General features: G+C 39.7%; 2 protein-coding genes across 4 annotated transcripts in view; both read right to left on the bottom strand.

Annotated features, from left to right (window-relative positions):
- LOC126253123 (uncharacterized) overlaps window positions 1-20664 on the bottom strand; it is a 168151-nt gene that overhangs the window by 44050 nt on the left and 103437 nt on the right. The window lies entirely within an intron of this gene.
- Window positions 10969-19056, bottom strand: LOC126252415 (mucin-2-like). Its single transcript, XM_049953305.1, has one exon. The coding sequence runs from the start codon at window positions 19054-19056 to the stop codon at window positions 11005-11007; it is 8052 nt and encodes a 2683-aa protein (XP_049809262.1). The 3' UTR covers window positions 10969-11004.

Raw genomic sequence — 20664 nt, 5'->3', positions numbered from 1 at the left:
GGTAGGTTAGAAAATTTAAAAAGGGAAATGGATAGGTTAAAGTTAGATATAGTGGGAATTAGTGAAGATCGGTGGCAGGAGGAACAAGACTTTTGGTCTGGTGATTACAGGGCTATAAATACAAAATCAAATAGGGGTAATGCAGGAGTAGGTTTAATAATGAATAAAAAAATAGGAGTGCGGGTTAGCTACTACAAACAGCATAGTGAACGCATTATTGTGGCCAAGATAGACACAAAGCCCATGCCTACTACAGTAGTACAAGTTTATATGCCAACTAGCTCTGCAGACGATGAAGAAATTGATGAAATGGATGACGAGATAAAAGAAATTATTCAGGTAGTGAAGGGAGACGAAAATTTAATAGTCATGGGTGACTGGAATTCGTCAGTAGGAAAAGGGAGAGAAGGAAACATAGTAGGTGAATATGGATTGGGGGGAAGAAATGAAAGAGGAAGCCGCCTTGTAGAATTTTGCACAGAGCATAACTTAATCATAGCTAACACTTGGTTCAAGAATCATAAAAGAAGGTTGTATACCTGGAAGAATCCTGCAGATACTAATAGGTATCAGATAGATTATATAATGGTAAGACAGAGATTTAGGAACCAGGTTTTAAATTGTAAGACATTTCCAGGGGCAGATGTGGATTCTGACCACAATCTATTGGTTATGAACTGCAGATTGAAACTGAAGAAACTGCAAAAAGGTGGGAATTTAATGAGATGGGACCTGGATAAACTGAAAGAACCAGAGGTTGTAGAGAGTTTCAGGGAGAGCATAAGGGAACAATTGACAGGAATGGCGGAAAGAAATACAGTAGAAGAAAAATGGGTAGCTCTGAGGGATGAAGTAGTGAAAGCAGCAGACGATCAAGTAGGTAAAAAGACGAGGGCTAATAGAAATCCTTGGGTAACAGAAGAAATATTGAATTTAATTGATGAAAGAAGAAAATATAAAAATGCAGTAAATGAAGCAGGCAAAAGGGAATACAAACGTCTCAAAAATGAGATCGACAGAAAGTGCAAAATGGCTAAGCAGGGATGGCTAGAGGACAAATGTAAGGATGTAGAGGCTTGTCTCACTAGGGGTAAGATAGATACTGCCTACAGGAAAATTAAAGAGACCTTTGGAGAGAAGAGAACCACTTGTATGAATATCAAGAGCTCAGATGGCAACCCAGTTCTAAGCAAAGAAGGGAAGGCAGAAAGGTGGAAGGAGTATATAGAGGGTTTATACAAGGGCGATGTACTTGAGGACAGTATTATGGAAATGGAAGAGGATGTAGATGAAGATGAAATGGGAGATAAGATACTGCGTGAAGAGTTTGACAGAGCACTGAAAGACCTGAGTCGAAACAAGGCCCTGGGAGTAGACAACATTCCATTAGAACTACTGATGGCCTTGGGAGAGCCAGTCCTGACAAAACTCTACCATCTGGTGAGCAAGATGTATGAGACAGGCGAAATACCCACAGACTTCAAGAAGAATATAATAATTCCAATACCAAAGAAAGCAGGTGCTGACAGATGTGAAAATTACCGAACTATCAGTTTAATAAGTCACAGCTGCAAAATACTAACGCGAATTCTTTACAGACGAATGGAAAAACTGGTAGAAGCGGACCTCGGGGAAGATCAGTTTGGATTCCGTAGAAATGTTGGAACACGTGAGGCAATACTAACCTTACGACTTATCTTAGAAGAAAGATTAAGAAAAGGCAAACCTACGTTTCTAGCATTTGTAGACTTAGAGAAAGCTTTTGACAATGTTGACTGGAATACTCTCTTTCAAATTCTGAAGGTGGCAGGGGTAAAATACAGGGAGCGAAAGGCTATTTACAATTTGTACAGAAACCAGATGGCAGTTATAAGAGTCGAGGGGCATGAAAGGGAAGCAGTGGTTGGGAAGGGAGTGAGACAGGGTTGTAGCCTCTTCCCGATGTTATTCAATCTGTATATTGAGCAAGCAGTAAAGGAAACAAAAGAAAAATTCGGAGTAGGTATTAAAATTCATGGAGAAGAAGTAAAAACTTTGAGGTTCGCCGATGACATTGTAATTCTGTCAGAGACAGCAAAGGACTTGGAAGAGCAGTTGAACGGAATGGACAGTGTCTTGAAAGGAGGATATAAGATGAACATCAACAAAAGCAAAACGAGGATAATGAAATGTAGTCAAATTAAATCGGGTGATGCTGAGGGGATTAGATTAGGAAATGAGACACTTAAAGTAGTAAAGGAGTTTTGCTATTTAGGGAGTAAAATAACTGATGATGGACGAAGTAGAGAGGATATAAAATGTAGACTGGCAATGGCAAGGAAAGCGTTTCTGAAGAAGAGAAATTTGTTAACATCGAGTATAGATTTAAGTGTCAGGAAGTCGTTTCTGAAAGTATTTGTATGGAGTGTAGCCATGTATGGAAGTGAAACATGGACGATAACCAGTTTGGACAAGAAGAGAATAGAAGCTTTCGAAATGTGGTGCTACAGAACAATGCTGAAGATAAGGTGGGTAGATCACGTAACTAATGAGGAGGTATTGAATAGGATTGGGGAGAAGAGAAGTTTGTGGCACAACTTGACTAGAAGAAGGGATCGGTTGGTAGGACATGTTTTGAGGCATCAAGGGATCACAAATTTAGCATTGGAGGGCAGCGTGGAGGGTAAAAATCGTAGAGGGAGACCAAGAGATCAATACACGAAGCAGATTCAGAAGGATGTAGGTTGCAGTAGGTACTGGGAGATGAAGAAGCTTGCACAGGATAGAGTAGCATGGAGAGCTGCATCAAACCAGTCTCAGGACTGAAGACCACAACAACAACAACACAGAGTATAAGTACAGAATCATCATGAAAGACTGGCAGTACTTATATGTCATTTATAAAATAAGAAATATGTCAAAAGGGCATTAGTCACAAAGATATTTAAGATAAAAAATTGTGGTGGCGAGCCACTAAGGGCTGCTCGTTACTTACGCGGTTACAGGTTGCAAACGGACCTGAGTCCAGTTTTATGCCGATAAGCGGGTTCATACTGCCAAGTTCTTCGTAAATTTGACTCGATTTCATAATTGCTGAAATAACATCACAGATCCTATTTGCCCATGAAGTTGCATTCCGTTTCCTTAACCTCTTTTAGGTGCTTCAGTTTTTATGGAAGGCAGTATATACTATGAATGCCTTTTTAAAAATTAATGTATATATATATGGGGGGACTAGCACTGAAGCCGAAACAGAATAAGGGTTCAAAATCTGCTAGATAACCACATGCACAGTTCTGGAGTTAAGGCCATAACGGCAGCCAGTCAACGACGAGTTAGCTCAGGTAGTACATGTTATTCTACAGAACGCAGCTATTGGTTAAATAAGTTCAAGGTGGTTTTAGGATTCCGTGGTGCAATCGGTAAAAAGGGAACCCTTTTAGGATCACTTTGTTGTCCGTCTGCCTGTCTGTTTGTCTGTCCAGATGTTAAAGACCCATTTCATCAGGACCGGGTAGACGTCTCAAGTTGAAATTTATGCCATATTCTAATGTCTATGGTCCTTTGGCGATGTAATAAACTGAAGCTTCTGAGTTAGTGCAATCAAACGATACGGCCATTTATGTCACATATTTTAATACTCGAAAGCTCACTCATCAAAATCTTGCCGTTGACCTAGCATCATGAAATTTGGCAAAAAGGAAGGTTTCACTATACAAACAAAACAAAAATCCGAAAACTGTAAATCTGTAGTTATATCATACGAAACTTGTTCCCATTTTTTATCTGTCTGTCTGTCCGTCCTGCCGGCCCGTGTGACCGAGCGGTTCTAGGCGCTTCAGTCTGGAACCGCGCGACCGCTGCGGTCGCAGGTTCGAATCCTGCCTAGGGCATGGATGTGTGTGGTGTCCTTAGGTTAGTTAGGTTTAAGTAGTTCTAAGCTCTAGGGGACTGATGACCTCAGATGTTAAGTCCCATAGTGCTCAGAGCGATTTGAACCAATCTGTCCGTCCGTCCGTTTCTGAAGATCTCTTTTTCTCAGGCGCGGGTAGACGCATCACGCTGAAATTTATGTCTCGTATCGAGGTCCACGGTTCCTAGGCGATGTAAAACACTGACGCTTCTAAGTCAACGAATCGAACGACATGGCAGCTTATGTTACAAATTTTAATACGCACCAACCCATTCATAAAACCCCATAGGCTCTTTCCGTTGGTCTAGAATCATGAAATTTGGCAAAAAGGAAGGTTTCACCGTGCAATCAAAGGCAAAAGCCGAAAACTGTAAAATTGTAATTATACCGCATGAAAACAATATTTCTTTTATCATTTGTTATCCGACGTCAAACTTGAAACTAAAACAGTCTGTAGTTCTGCATTCAGGCTGACTGAGTCACAGTGGTGAAAGTCAAATATCAGACAAGGAATGATTTTATTGCTCATACGACGTGTTTCAGAATTTATGCATCATCAGATATCCACTGCACTGCACTGCATACAACTTGAAACACCATATCTACGTGCAGCAATTGCTCCTGTTATCTGATGATGGATAAATTCCTAAATACATCAAATGAACAGTAAGGTCATTCCTTGCCTGATGTCTGACTTTTACTAGTGCGATCCAGTCAGCCTGAATGGAGAACTACTGATTGTTATAATAATGGCTGCCTACCTCCTGAATGACTTTATGTCACTTTTATATTATTGCAATTAAAACGTCCTTGAAAATATTGGAATCCCTGGGTCAGATATCTTGCCAGTATCAATATCGACAACAGGCAAATGCGGTCGAGATTCTCGGTACCCGGAATGGATGAAATGCCTATATATATATATTTCACTTTGTACAGTACCATATGCGCACGAGTCTTACTCGCACCTAGGACAATTGTTTTTAAGTTTAAGAGCCTAAGAAAGGCATACATTAGTTTCGTAACCACAGCTAACATCGCTACATATGATTTTCCTGTGACGTTTCCTCGTCAAGGCTCGACTATCATATCAACTGCACCAGGAATAGTGCTGTACTACAGCACTGGAGTAGAGTCGCCGACCATATGGTACTATGAAGTGCAAATTTTATTTATGAAACATAAAGACCACGTGTTTTTATTGTTAGTAATGGACGTCAATATCAAAAGGATAATGAATGGAAAGGAACATGAAATAACTACAATTGAAGCTTGGCTAAAGTCGGTAAAAGACTGATCCCCAAACTACGATTGTGGGACAGCGCAGATGTTGGTAGTGCTCATCTAGATTGCGAACAGCCAGTGATGTGCGACGAGGATTGCTAACCAAGATTACTCCTACATTTGAAAGACAGGAACAGCTTACAACGTGTAAACAGACCATCGAGAGTGTTATGTACAATAATGATAGTCCCCTACGTTTGGCTGTTCATTCGCAGTATGTCGTGATTTTCTAGATAGTTCTTGGGTTCAGATTTAACAGTAAAAATTAAATTACTGAGACTGAAACGAGCTGCAATGATATTTGCATTCTTTGCTATCACTTGCATTTGGCGCTTCTTTTGGAATACACATACGTCCCAGTTCCTTTAGGACTGTGGCTATGAAAATATAAGCTATGAATTAATTCATAAAATTGCGGTATTTATTCAAAACAGACTACTACGGAATCAATATACAGCCGAAACCGTTTTAAGCGTTTTGAAACAGTCACTGTAATCCTTTTTTGGAAATGCATTTACCACTGAAGTGCAATTTTCTTGGATGCCCTTAACCGCGTCATAACAATGTCATTTCACTGCTAACTTCAGTTTGGAGAACGACCAAAAGTTGGCTGGAGCCAAATCTGGCAAATATGGCGGGTGGCCTAGGACTGCGATCTGTTTGCTGGTCAAAACCTCAAGCACGATCGTCACTTTATGGGCTGGGGTGTTGTCATGGAGGAGAAACCTGCCTATGGTATCTGGGCCAAATTCGATGAATTCTTTCCCACAAGCACAGAACTTAACATAAATTTGGACTTTGCCGAGCTGCTCCACAGCCATTATCCGACGAGTGTCAGACACATCCTGTTGCATTCGCGGCCAGGACGCCTGCTGTAGTTTAAACTTCTAGACGGCTGTTGTTGAAACTTCGAGGATCGTAATGTCACAACTCGCCAAGAAAAAGTGTTGCAGTTTGGAATTTCACGCAAGTAGTCTTAACAGAACTGGAACACTGTGTATGGAGCATGCTTTTCTGTCAGAATTCGCTGGTGGCGTACGGCAGACAAGTTTTTCACAGCTAATTCACGGTGTCACTCCTAAGGGTCGTCAGGCGCCTTTTCTCTGGCTTTTCCCCAGATATTTGCAATTGTGTGTCTGTTATATGTAGTTGGAATCAGCCCAAACAAATACAGCTCATAACATCTTTTATACGACGCCCATTGTCGAAGGAAAGCGTCGTTTTCCTTTCTGTTACAAGCAAAATGAATTTTAAACCGGAATTTTACGTGCCCTTATGGCCCGAAATTAGTATAATGTGATATCTGTTTTAGCCACATTAATTAACAGGAACAATGAAATATGAAGAATAAGCAGTACCCAAGGAGCGACTTAGCAACACTGCTGCTGCGTGGTAATAGCAGTAAGCATGAGCCAAGCCAGTGTTCTCCCTGCTGGAGTACTAGTTATTTTTTGTCTCTGACCGTCCCTGTTAATGCATTTCGATAAAATACGTACAGCACTAGACTAATCTGGCACTGCTCTATCTAACCAGAACGTAAAATTCTGCTTCAAAGATTGAATTTTTTTTTTTTTAATGGAAAGAAACCAAAACGCTTCTCTACGACAGTAGGCGTCGCATGAAAGATGTGGTGAACATTATTTGTTTTGCCTGACTCCAGTTACACGTTACAAAAGCTACATTTCAAATATCTGCCGAAACGTCAGAGAAAATGATTATGTGGGCACTTACGTTTCATGCAGCCTCCAGTGTCAACGGAAAGCGTCAGTTTGTTTCGTCTTACAAACAAAATTATTTTTAAAGCGGAATTTTCCGTGTCCATTCGACAGAGTGGTTCCAAATGAGTCTAGTGCGATACCCATTTCATCGGTATGTGTTACCAATGATAGTAAAGCAGGGAGAATAAGCAGTACTCCAACAACGACTGAGTAGCGCCCTTCGTGGTGGTAGCAGTCAATGCGAGCCATCGTGTTGCATGAGTCTCTGCTGATTTACTCGTATTTCTTTGTGTCTTGTAGTTCCTGTAAATCGTTGAAACAACAGCAAATCCTGTTGTAATTCCTTATAAGTTTCACCACAATTAACACGTTTATTATGTGGGTAACAATTATCCCAGCATCAGCCAAGCTTCAGGCTGTGTTTAGTACAACAACTGATGGCTGCAGATTCAGCTTGGAAGTAGAGACGGTATGTATTTGTGCACCAGGAAAGAAGGGAAGCGGTCTCCATCGACAATTTTTTTCCATTGAACATTAAGAAACGTTTACCTATCAAAGTAGGGACGAAGAATACAGGCATAAAGAAGCAGGATAAAATTATTATGCAGTTAATAATCCACCGTTGCATATCCCAACTTGTTTCGCAGAGTTTAGCTAACCTTGAAACTCAGAGTATCGACTATCTTCTGTGACTTGGGTTTGAGATTTTCATGGAGTTATTGAATAAAAGATTCTAAATAAAAGGCTTATTTCGTTTTCTCCAAAAACATGTGAGACCTACAATAAAGAGGGAATTGTATTAAAATAAACAGTAGTTCTGTAGTTATTACAAGTAACATTTGTAATAAAAGCAAATTTAAAACAGTAGGTTGTCCGAAATAATTTGGTTTCATGTGACTCTAAAACTCAAGTTCTAAAAGTCTTAGTGACGGTAAAATTTTCATTTGCATTTACAGTTGTGGTTCATGACGTGTTACGCCTCTGCTATACCATATGTGGTATTCCTTCTACCTCTCATAAATATAATATAATGAAACTATATATTTAAGTGAACATTAACTTCAGACTTAGATTTTCAGCTGTGGCGTGACTGGATTGCACTGAAGTGATCATAAGCATTGTAATTCAGTATGTTAGCTTCTTGATTCACAAATGTAACAAGAGTTAAGGGGCTCCGGAAAGGCTCAAAATCATGAAAAGTTCAATTTTTACTTTTTTGCGTTTTCTGAATCTGCAGACTATTACCTTTTAATAGATATATAATTTATTCAATACCTAAGACTACAACTATTTTTAAATTTTTTTTTGGAATAAGTTCTATATGGGCGTGACTCACTGTGGCGCTGTTAAACTGCTGTCAAATGGTGTTATTATTAACGTCCGTGTTCATCAGGTACATTTTAGTGATGTGAGATAAAGTATGTGTTGTGGCTAACCTGTGATGGTTCAATATATATCGCTGGTGTGATTGTCGATTGTTTCATGTTTATTTACTCTGTCGTTATCTCGAAAATATTCGTAATTAATTCTGTTTCTTGAGTCTCTGTTTTGTTGAAGTATAATAATGAGTAAAAGTAAAGTTATTAGAAATCCTCTGAAGGCTTTTAAGAAAAGGAGAAATGTTGGAAAGCCAAAGGTATGTGTTATTACTGTAAACAATAAAGACGATAACCAAGTGAGTGAACCTAACCTCTCAAGTACACCTGCCCATAGCAGTCAAAGTGGGAAAGAAAATACTTCACAGAAGAAGCTTGGTTCAATGAGTGAAAACTATGAATGTTTTATGGGCGAATCGGATGTGAATGAAATATTTGATATGTCGGTTCTCAAAGGAATTTTTTCAAACTGTGTAAGATGTATTCATTGTAGTGAAGTTGGTCTGGAACTCTCCATAATAAAGCACGTAGGACTTGCTAGTGAAATACAACTGAAATGTGATAAGTGTTCATACATGACCACCTTTTGGAACAGTGTTGCAGTAACTGCAACTGAAGAAAATGGTAGCAAAATCTACGAACACAACATTAGATTTGTTTATTCCTTGCGTTCAGTTGGTAAGGGTGCTACTGCAGGTGCAATATTCTGTGGCATCATGAATCTTCCAAATCCCCCAACCAAGTTTACAACCTATAATAAATTAATAGGGTCTAAAGTAGAAGATGTCTGTATAGAATCTATGAAGAACGCTGTGGAAGAGGCAGTAATGGAAAATAATGGTAACAGAGATTTGACTGCAGCGTTCGATGGTACCTGGCATAAACGGGGACACACATCTCTTCATGGTGTAGTATCCGCCACCAGTATGTATACAGGGAAAGTTTTAGATGTAGCAGTAATATCAAAGTATTGTAGATGTCCACAAAAATATAAAGGTACACATGAAAATAATTGCAAAGCTAACTATAGTGGCAGTAGTGGAGCAATGGAAGTGGCTGGTGTTGCCAGTATATTCCAGCGTTCTGAGGCGTGTGATAAAGTGCGATATGTTAATTACCTTGGTGACGGTGATTTTAAAAGTTTCAAACATGTTCAAGGACTGAAGCCCTATGGTGATGATGTTGTAGTGCAGAAATTTGAGTGTATTGGACACGTACAGAAGCGAATGGGAACAAGACTTCGGCAACTGAAAGCTTCGTACAAAAAACAAAAACTCAGTGATGGTAAAGGGTTGGATGGGAAGGGAAGGTTAACTGACAGTGTAATTGACAAAATACAGAACTATTATGGAATGGCTATTAGGCAAAATACACAAAGTGTCGACGAAATGAAGAAGGCTGTTTGGGCTCTTTTTTTCATACTTCTTCAACCGATGAAAATCCCCAACATAGCTTGTGTCCCAAAGAAGAAGACAGTTGGTGTAAATATAACAAAGGATTGCTAACTTGTGAAGTGTACACTCATAAGCATAGTCTGCCTCATGCAATAATGGAGGTGATAAAACCTATTTTCAGAGACTTAGCAGCACCTGAACTGTTGAAAAAGTGTATTCACGGAAAAACTCAAAACCCCAATGAAAGTGTAAATAGTGTTATATGGTCGAGAATCCCAAGACTGTATTTGTTGGAATAGAAACACTTCACTTTGGTGTGTATGATGCTGTTGCGACTTTCAATGATGGCAACATTGTAAGGTGCAAGGTATTTAGAAATATGGGAATGAAGATAGGTTCTAACATGGTACGAGCGATGCTTGCTTTAGATAAGGAACGCCTTTGGGTTGCAGACAGGGCTGTAAAGAGTCTAGAAATACAAGCAAGAGTAAACAGGAGGAGGAACAAGAGGAAGCTGGAGGAGGAGTTTGCAGAGGATGAAGATAATCCATCCTATGGACCTGGAATGCACTAAAAAGTTAATCCAATCTTTGTCGCTCGATTACCAAAACTTTTATTTTCCCATACTAATTACATGTTTTCTAAGGATCTTCCAAACATATTTGTTTCAAACTTTCAGTATATGTTACACAGTACCTTCTGCATAATTTAACACAGCCTTTTTCCAAAAAACTGCATATTTTTGAATATATAAATAAAAAATTGCAAAAAAATGTTGTGAATTTTCATTACAATTGAAAAAAAATCATCTTTAATAACTGAACTAAAATTTTGTAAAATCCCTGTGTTAAGTTGTAGCCCATATTCCAATAAATAATCTGTAAAAAGTTCAACTTCCTACCTCAAATACTTTGTGAGGAAAGATGTAATTTATAAGCGTTATTTTAAAATTGCAAGTATAGGGCGTTCCGGAGCCCCTTAAATACTTAGCACTGGAAACCACAGTATCTCATTCCTCTAGGAATTTATTCAAACTATTACATCTTGGAATCCAGACGGTGACTGCTAAATACCTTAAATAGCCATTTATAGTTTATTTTGTGATTACCTCTCAGCTCACGAAGATATTGTTCAGAGCATTTGCGAATTGAAACGTTAAAGAAGTAGTAAAGAAATATCTCTTACTTCCTGCAAAACTCTTTAATTCTGAACAGAACATAACACACTCTCATGATTCGCACAATAATATTATCAATAGAATCATGCAAAAACATATTATGTCGTTATGTAAATAGGAATTAAATATAACAGTCAATATCAATAAAACATTTCATGTGTCATTAATAAGCAGCTCCACAGTTAACACTCGATGCTGTGGTACACTGGCTTGTATTTTGATTGTAAGCTGTTGATGGAGGACACTGGTAATGCATTGTATAGAATCCCCCAGACGATTTTGGCGAGCATATATAGTATGATTTGCAGTCTTCTGGATCAGCAAAACGCCCAGACACTTCACAAGTAAACGGACGCGATGTTGACGCGACTATTGTTGGCACAGTGCTATCAACCAACTCTGTGACAGAACATGTAAAATTATTAATACATCGTTGTGTGCTAGGATTATACAGCGATGATGGAGGACAAGAGAAATGCAGTGTATAGAAGCCACCTGAAGACTTGGGAGAGCAGATATAATAGAGACTGCAGTTAGCGGGATCAGGAAACCGTCCAGCCTCTGAACAGACGAATGGTGCTGAAGTAGTAGTTTGCGGTAACGTCACTGTCGATGTTGGGGAAACTGTTGTGGATGTTGAGGGAGATTCGCCGGTAGATGGAGGCAGTGTAACTATCGTTGTTGCCAAAGCTGTTGTAGACGCTGAGGAGGACTCAATAGTGGTTGGTGGTAACGTTGTGGACATTGCGGGAGATTCAGTAGCCACTGTACATGTAAAACTGTCAGAACATTGTCGCATGCTGGGATTATACAATAATGGTGGAGGACAAGAAAAGTGCATCGTGTAGAAGCCACCTGAAGATTTGGGAGAGCAGACATAATAAAGACTGCAGTTAGCAGGATCAGGAAACCGTCCAGTCTCTGAACAAACGAACGGTTCTGTAGTAGTAGTTGGTGGTAGCGTCACTGTCGATGTAGGTAAAACTGTTGTTGATGTTGAGGGGGATGCAGTGGTCGTACAAGGAATATCTGCCCAGCATGGGTACTGACAGTCCATACTGCAGTATGTGTTTGCAGGACATGTGAAAGCATCACCACTTGGTGGTTTTGAATCATAACATAACTGGACTTGTGAAGTGCTCAGACAGTAGAATCCAAAGTCATTACATGATGGGGCAATACACGTTGCATTCTGAGAACATTTCTTAGTCACAGAATCAAACTGTGACCCATCTGGGCATGAAAACATTATGTACACAAAGTCCCCTGATGACAGTGGTATGCAGAGGTAAAAATTGCTGCAGTTCCCGAGATCTTGAAACTCTCCAGCTGATTCACATGTAAATGGCGCTTCAGTAGGTGGAGCATTTGTTGGAGCAGTTGATGTTGCCATACTGGTTGTAGCGGCAGTTGGAAGCCTTGTTGTTGTCTGCTTGGTTGTTAACCTTGTTGTTAATTCCATTGTACTGCTTTCTACCGTAGTTGGCTCATTCGTATTCTTAGTTGTTGGCCTTGATGTAGTTTTTAACTCTGTTGTGCTGATTTCTCCTGTATATAACTGTGAAGAAGTCTCTGTTGGTAGCACTGTTGTACTTTCCAATTCTGTAGTAGTTTTACTGGTTTCTTCTGTGGGAGAATCTGTGGTAGTCTCAGTACTCATTGTTGCCATTGTAGAAGTTCTTAATTTTGTAGTTGTTGTTTCTGAGGTAAGCTCTGTGGTAGCTTCTGTTTTCATTGTTGGCACTGATGTAGTTGTTGTTAATGTTGTACTGCTTTCATCTGCTGTTAATTCTGTGGTAGATTCTATTTTTGTTGTTGTCAGCACTGTTTCAGATGGTAATCCTGTTATTCTTTCGGTTGTACTGGTTTCTCCCGTAGCTATGTTTGTGGTTGTCTCGGCTGTTGTTGCTGGCAATGAATTTGTTGTTTCCGTTGTACTGGTATCTTCTGCAGTTAATTTTGTGGTAATCTCTGCTGTTGTCGTTGTCATTGCTGTACTTACTAAATTTGAAGTTGTTAACTCTGCTGCACTAGTTGCTTGTGTATTGTGTTCAGTTGTAGACTGTGTTCCCATTGTAGGTATTGATGTAGTTGTTAACTGTGTAGTTGTTATTTCCATAGCCAGCTCTGTGGTACCTTCAGTTGTAATTGTTTGAACTGATGTAGTTGCTGTTTCTGTTGTAGTGGTATCTTTTGTACTCAGTTCTGCGCTCATCTCTGTTACCTTTGTTGTCAGCTCTGTTGTAGTTGGTAATTTTGTAGTAGTTGCTATGGCTGTGCTGGTTTCTCCGGTAGGTTGTCCTGTGGTAGTCTCTGTAGTCATTGTTGTTACCAATGATGTTGTTGTTGTTTCAGTTATACTGGTTTCTTCAGCAGTTAATGGTGTGGTACTCTCTGTTGTTGTCACTTGCATTGTTGTAGTTCCTAACTTCATTGTTGTTGTTTCTGCTGTACTGCTTTCTTCAGCAGTAAAATCTGTGGTAGTCTGTGTTGGGATAGTTGGAGTTATTACTTCTGTAGTTGTAGTATTCATAATTATCTCTGAGGTACTATCTGTTGTCATTTCTGTTGGTACTGATGTAGCTGTTGCTTCTGTTATACTACTGTTTGCTTCTGTAGTAAGTTCTGTTGCGGATCCTGTTGACGTTATTGTCAGCACTGTTGTAGTTGGTAACTCTGTAACTGTTGTTTCAGGTGTGCTGATTTCTCCTGTAGGTTGTTTTGTTGTAGTTTCTGCTGTTGTTGTTGGCAATGGTGTAGTTGCATCAGCTGTGCTGCTTTCTTCAGTACTTAATTCGGTGGTATTCTCCGCTGTTGTTCTTGTTGGCATGGTTTTAGTTACTACTTCCATAGTTGATGTTTCTGTTGTGCTGCTTTCTTCAGTACTTAATTCTGTGGTAGTCTCTGTTGGAACTGTAGTAGTTGCTAATTCTGTAGTTGTTTTTTCCGTATTTAGCTCCGTGGGAGTGTCGGTTCCCATTGTTGTTACCATTGCTGTAGCTGTTGTTTCTGCTGTACTGATATTTCCTGTAGTCAGTGCTGGTGTAATCTCTGTTGTCGAAGTTGCCAGCATTGTTGAAGTTGGTAATTCTGAAGTTGTTATTTCCATACTTATCTCTGTTGTAGTCTCTGGCGGTATAGATGAAGTTGTTAATTCTGTAGTCGTTGTTTCCCTGCTTAGCTCTGCTGTAGTCTCTGTTGTCAGCACTGTTGAAGTTGGTAGTTCTGTAGTTGTTGTTTTGGTTGTACTGGTTTCTCCTGTGGTTAGGCCAGCGGTTGCCTTGGCTGTTGTTGACAGTGAAGTTGTTGTTTCTGTTGTACTGGTTTCTTCTGCAGTTAATTCTGTGGTAATCTCTGTTGTCGTCATTGGCATTGTTGTACTTACTAAATTTGAAGTTGTTGATTCTGTTGTCCTGCTTGCTTGTGTACTAAATTCTGTTGTAGACTGTGTTGCCATTGTAGGTATTGTAGTAGTTGGTAGTTGCGTGGTTGTTAGTTCCACTGTCATATCTGTGGTACCTTCAGTTGTAATTGTGTGCACTGATGTCGTTGCTGTTTCTGTTGGAGTGGTATCTTCTGTAGTCAGTTCTGTACTCGTCTCTGTTACCTTTGTTGTCAGCTCTGTTGTAGTTGGTAATTCGGTAGTGCTTGATTTGGCTGTGCTGGTTTCTTCTGTAGGTTGCCCTGTGGTAGCCTCTGTTGTCATTGTTGTTGTCAGTGATGTTATTGTTGTTTCAGTTGTACTGGTTTCTTCAGCATTTAATGTTGTGGTACTCTCTGTTGTTGTCACTGGCATTGTTGTAGTTACTAAATTCATAGTTGTTGTTTCTGTTGTACTACTTCCTCCAGCAGTTAAATCTGTGGTGGTCTGTGTTGTCATTGTTGCAGTTGTACCATCTGTAGTTGTTGTATCCGTACTGATCTGTGTGGTAGTCTCTGTTGTAATTTTTGTTGGAATTGATGTAGTTGTAGTTTGTGTTACACTACCAGTTTCTTCTGTAGTCAGTCCTGTTGTACCCTGTGTTGTCGTTATTGTCAGTACTGTTGTAGATGGTATCTCTGTAATTGTTGTTTCAGTTGTGCTGATTTCTCCTGCAGGTTGCCTTGTGGTAGTTTCTGCTGTTGTTGTTGACAACTGTATCGTTGTTTCTGTTGTGCTGCTTTCTTCAGTACTTAATTCTGTGGTAGTCTCTGTTAGCACTGTAGTAGTTGCTAATTCTGTAGTTGTTTCTTCCGTATTTAGCTCTGTGGGAGTGTCGGTTGCCATTGTTGTCACCACTGCTGTAGCTGTTGTTTCTGCTGTACTGATATTTTCTGTAGTCAGTGCTGGTGTAATCTCTGTTGTCGAAGTTGCCAGAATTGTTGAAGTTGGTAATTCTGAAGTTGTTATTTCCATACTTATCTCTGTTGTAGTCTCTGGCGGCATAGATGAAGTTATTAATTCTGTAGTCGTTGTTTCCCTGCTTAGCTCATCTGTAGTTTCTGTTGTCAGCACTGTTGAAGTTGGTAGTTCTGTAGTTGTTGTTTTGGTTGTACTGGTTTCTCCTGTGGTTAGGCCAGCGGTTGCCTTGGCTGTTGTTGACAGTGAAGTTGTTGTTTCCGTTGTACTGGTTTCTTCTGCAGTTAATTCTGTGGTAATCTCTGTTGTCGTCATTGGCATTGTTGTACTTACTAAATTTGAAGTTGTTGATTCTGTTGTACTGCTTGCTTGTGTACTAAATTCTGTTGTAGACTGTGTTGCCATTGTAGGTATTGTAGTAGTTGGTAGTTGCGTGGTTGTTAGTTCCACTGTCATCTCTGTGGTACCTTCAGTTGTAATTGTGTGCACTGATGTCGTTGCTGTTTCTGTTGGAGTGGTATCTTCTGTAGTCAGTTCTGTACTCGTCTCTGTTACCTTTGTTGTCAGCTCTGTTGTAGTTGGTAATTCGGTAGTGCTTGCTTTGGCTGTGCTGGTTTCTTCTGTAGGTTGCCCTGTGGTAGCCTCTGTTGTCATTGTTGTTGTCAGTGATGTTATTGTTGTTTCAGTTGTACTGGTTTCTTCAGCATTTAATGTTGTGGTACTCTCTGTTGTTGTCACTGGCATTGTTGTAGTTACTAAATTCATAGTTGTTGTTTCTGTTGTACTACTTCCTCCAGCAGTTAAATCTGTGGTAGTCTGTGTTGTCATTGTTGCAGTTGTACCATCTGTAGTTGTTGTATCCGTACTGATCTGTGTGGTAGTCTCTGTTGTAATTTTTGTTGGAATTGATGTAGTTGTAGTTTGTGTTACACTACCAGTTTCTTCTGTAGTCAGTCCTGTTGTACCCTGTGTTGTCGTTATTGTCAGTACTGTTGTAGATGGTATCTCTGTAATTGTTGTTTCAGTTGTGCTGATTTCTCCTGCAGGTTGCCTTGTGGTAGTTTCTGCTGTTGTTGTTGACAACTGTATCGTTGTTTCTGTTGTGCTGCTTTCTTCAGTACTTAATTCTGTGGTAGTCTCTGTTAGCACTGTAGTAGTTGCTAATTCTGTAGTTGTTTCTTCCGTATTTAGCTCTGTGGGAGTGTCGGTTGCCATTGTTGTCACCACTGCTGTAGCTGTTGTTTCTGCTGTACTGATATTTTCTGTAGTCAGTGCTGGTGTAATCTCTGTTGTCGAAGTTGCCAGAATAGTTGAAGTTGGTAATTCTGAAGTTGTTATTTCCATACTTATCTCTGTTGTAGTCTCTGGCAGCATAGATGAAGTTGTTAATTCTGTAGTCGTTGTTTCCCTGCTTAGCTCTGCTGTAGTTTCTGTTGTCAGCACTGTTGAAGTTGGTAGTTCTGTAGTTGTTGTTTTGGTTGTACTGGTTTCTCCTGTGGTTAGGCCAGTGGTTGCCTTGGTTGTTGTTGACAATGTAGTTGTTGTTTCCGTTGTACTGGTTTCTTCTGCAGTTAATTCTGTTGTAATCTCTGTTGTCGTCATTGGCATTGTTGTACTTACTAAATTTGAAGTTGTTGATTCTGTTGTACTGCTTGCTTGTGTACTAAATTCTGTTGTAGACTGTGTTGCCATTGTAGGTATTGTAGTAGTTGGTAGTTGCGTGGTTGTTAGTTCCACTGTCATCTCTGTGGTACCTTCAGTTGTAATTGTGTGCACTGATGTCGTTGCTGTTTCTGTTGGAGTGGTATCTTCTGTAGTCAGTTCTGTACTCGTCTCTGTTACCTTTGTTGTCAGCTCTGTTGTAGTTGGTAATTCGGTAGTGCTTGCTTTGGCTGTGCTGGTTTCTTCTGTAGGTTGCCCTGTGGTAGCCTCTGTTGTCATTGTTGTTGTCAGTGATGTTATTGTTGTTTCAGTTGTACTGGTTTCTTCAGCATTTAATGTTGTGGTACTCTCTGTTGTTGTCACTGGCATTGTTGTAGTTACTAAATTCATAGTTGTTGTTTCTGTTGTACTACTTCCTCCAGCAGTTAAATCTGTGGTGGTCTGTGTTGTCATTGTTGCAGTTGTTCCATCTGTAGTTGTTGTATCCGTACTGATCTGTGTGGTAGTCTCTGTTGTAATTTTTGTTGGAATTGATGTAGTTGTAGTTTGTGTTACACTACCAGTTTCTTCTGTAGTCAGTTCTGTTGTACCCTGTGTTGTCGTTATTGTCAGTACTGTTGTAGATGGTATCTCTGTAATTGTTGTTTCAGTTGTGCTGATTTCTCCTGCAGGTTGCCTTGTGGTAGTTTCTGCTGTTGTTGTTGACAACTGTATCGTTGTTTCTGTTGTGCTGCTTTCTTCAGTACTTAATTCTGTGGTAGTCTCTGTTAGCACTGTAGTAGTTGCTAATTCTGTAGTTGTTTCTTCCGTATTTAGCTCTGTGGGAGTGTCGGTTGCCATTGTTGTCACCACTGCTGTAGCTGTTGTTTCTGCTGTACTGATATTTTCTGTAGTCAGTGCTGGTGTAATCTCTGTTGTCGAAGTTGCCAGAATTGTTGAAGTTGGTAATTCTGAAGTTGTTATTTCCATACTTATCTCTGTTGTAGTCTCTGGCGGCATAGATGAAGTTATTAATTCTGTAGTCGTTGTTTCCCTGCTTAGCTCATCTGTAGTTTCTGTTGTCAGCACTGTTGAAGTTGGTAGTTCTGTAGTTGTTGTTTTGGTTGTACTGGTTTCTCCTGTGGTTAGGCCAGCGGTTGCCTTGGCTGTTGTTGACAGTGAAGTTGTTGTTTCCGTTGTACTGGTTTCTTCTGCAGTTAATTCTGTTGTAATCTCTGTTGTCGTCATTGGCATTGTTGTACTTACTAAATTTGAAGTTGTTGATTCTGTTGTACTGCTTGCTTGTGTACTAAATTCTGTTGTAGACTGTGTTGCCATTGTAGGTATTGTAGTAGTTGGTAGTTGCGTGGTTGTTAGTTCCACTGTCATCTCTGTGGTACCTTCAGTTGTAATTGTGTGCACTGATGTCGTTGCTGTTTCTGTTGGAGTGGTATCTTCTGTAGTCAGTTCTGTACTCGTCTCTGTTACCTTTGTTGTCAGCTCTGTTGTAGTTGGTAATTCGGTAGTGCTTGCTTTGGCTGTGCTGGTTTCTTCTGTAGGTTGCCCTGTGGTAGCCTCTGTTGTCATTGTTGTTGTCAGTGATGTTATTGTTGTTTCAGTTGTACTGGTTTCTTCAGCATTTAATGTTGTGGTACTCTCTGTTGTTGTCACTGGCATTGTTGTAGTTACTAAATTCATAGTTGTTGTTTCTGTTGTACTACTTCCTCCAGCAGTTAAATCTGTGGTGGTCTGTGTTGTCATTGTTGCAGTTGTTCCATCTGTAGTTGTTGTATCCGTACTGATCTGTGTGGTAGTCTCTGTTGTAATTTTTGTTGGAATTGATGTAGTTGTAGTTTGTGTTACACTACCAGTTTCTTCTGTAGTCAGTCCTGTTGTACCCTGTGTTGTCGTTATTGTCAGTACTGTTGTAGATGGTATCTCTGTAATTGTTGTTTCAGTTGTGCTGATTTCTCCTGTAGGTTGCCTGGTGGTAGTTTCTGCTGTCATCGATAGTAATGGTGTAGTTGTTTCTATTGTGCTACTTTCTTTGGGAGTTAATTCTGTGGCAGTCTCTGTTGGCACCGTAGTAGTTGCTAATTCTGTAGTTGTTTCTTCCATACTGAGCTCTGTGGTAGTTCCAGGTGTCATTGTTATTAACACTGATGTAGCTGTAGTTGTTTCTGTGGTACTAGCTTCTTCTGTAGTTAGTTCTGTTGTAGTCTCTGCTGTCAGCATGGTGGCTACTTTTGTTGTAGTCGTTCGACTTGGTGCTGTAACACAGACAGTGTTAAGCTCCACACAGAAATTTTCACAGCCGTCGTAACAGTATAAAGGGCCACATGACTGTGCTGGAAAATTAGGCACTACACTGCCGTTCAAACAGTATTCAAATGCCGTTTCGTTCACACAACGATAGTCCAAATCAGGCTCACATGTTTGTCCACGAGTTTGAAGTAATAATGCAAGAAATGTCTGTAAACACGTAAACAATGAAAGTAAGTGCATTTGTTCAGCAGAGGAAATGTAAATAGATTACATTTATTTGGATTCTGTAACATACGACTGTGTCAAACACACACACACACGCAAATATGCACACAAACAAGAGAGAGAGAGAGAGAGAAACAAAGAAAATGCTTTCCTTGTCGGGTGAGTTTTGTAAGATTGCCTGAATCTATATATTTATTTGTTGTGTGAATGTAGAAACTGTCTATGAGCTATTTCAAAGAATAGTAACTTCTTGTTGCCAGAGCACTTCTGTGAAATGTAGCGCCGTTCTCTTGACAATCCCATTACAGCAGGGGTAATCAACCTGTTATACTTACCGCCCACCTTTTTATCTCTGTTAGTAATAAAAGTTTCTAACCGCCTACCGGTTTCAACATAATTATGATTTGTAATCTAGAGAAGTAATTTTACTTTACGAAATTTATAAATTATTGATTCAGCAAGATAAATGTATAATAATAATTTCTTAGCAAATATTTTATGTCAAAATTTTATGAACAGCCAATGAAAATGTTTTAAAAACCCCTACCGCCTACTGTGAAAGCTGCAGCACCCACTAGTGAGCGGTAATGATCACGCTGGCTACCACTGCGTTAGACGGTACCATCGGACTGTAGTAGAGTCATCTCTGATGAAGGCATTGCGTACTGTCGATCTGGCTTCTGCGGACTTAGTCGACATCAAGCTTCGATTGTCGCGTGATTTCGACAGAGGGCCGCTTTTCTACGTTTTCTACATACCGAAAATTAAATATGTTAGGTGTTTGAGCCGGTTTCCGTATGTTTGTTTCTAACAGTGGTGATGAATGACGATCGCTGCTATGACTGCAGAGATATTTAGGGCTGAGTGAATGAAAAAACAGTCTCTCTTCATGTTATACTGCTGCAAAAGTCTGATTGTAGTTATCATATTACTTAGCGTCTCTTTATATAAAACAAGAGAAACTGTCGTGCATCTATCTCTTCAAAGCTTTAAGCTAAGTACGATCTAAATATCGGACGCAAATTGTTCGTGTACAAAATTCACATAATTTATGTCTGATCTTCTGTACACAAGGCAGTGTAATGTCGTAATTCGCTTGTTCAATGAATATGGTATAAGTCGCTTTGGATAAGAGGATGAAAAATAATCGACAAGGCACTTAATCCAGACCGTGATTGGTAATCGATATGCAGTCCTAGTCTCTGAAAACATCGTAAAAATCTGAACTGTCAGTCATAGTTGAGAGTGAATAAAAACATTTAGAACAGCCACTATTGAACAGTAGCTTCTTTTTAAAAAAGTATTTTTAGTCTACACAGCCGTGCCCAAGTTGTTGCTGGAAATACTAATAAC

The sequence above is a fragment of the Schistocerca nitens genome, chromosome 4, assembly GCF_023898315.1.
Source record: "Schistocerca nitens isolate TAMUIC-IGC-003100 chromosome 4, iqSchNite1.1, whole genome shotgun sequence".
In the NCBI taxonomy this organism is placed as follows: Eukaryota; Metazoa; Arthropoda; class Insecta; order Orthoptera; family Acrididae; genus Schistocerca; species Schistocerca nitens.
This window is presented reverse-complemented; position numbering and strand designations above follow the sequence as displayed.

Bases quoted from the DNA above. Each gene is read 5' to 3' on its own strand.
- LOC126252415 (XM_049953305.1), bottom strand. From the start codon at position 19,056: ATGCTGACAGCAGAGACTACAACAGAACTAACTACAGAAGAAGCTAGT.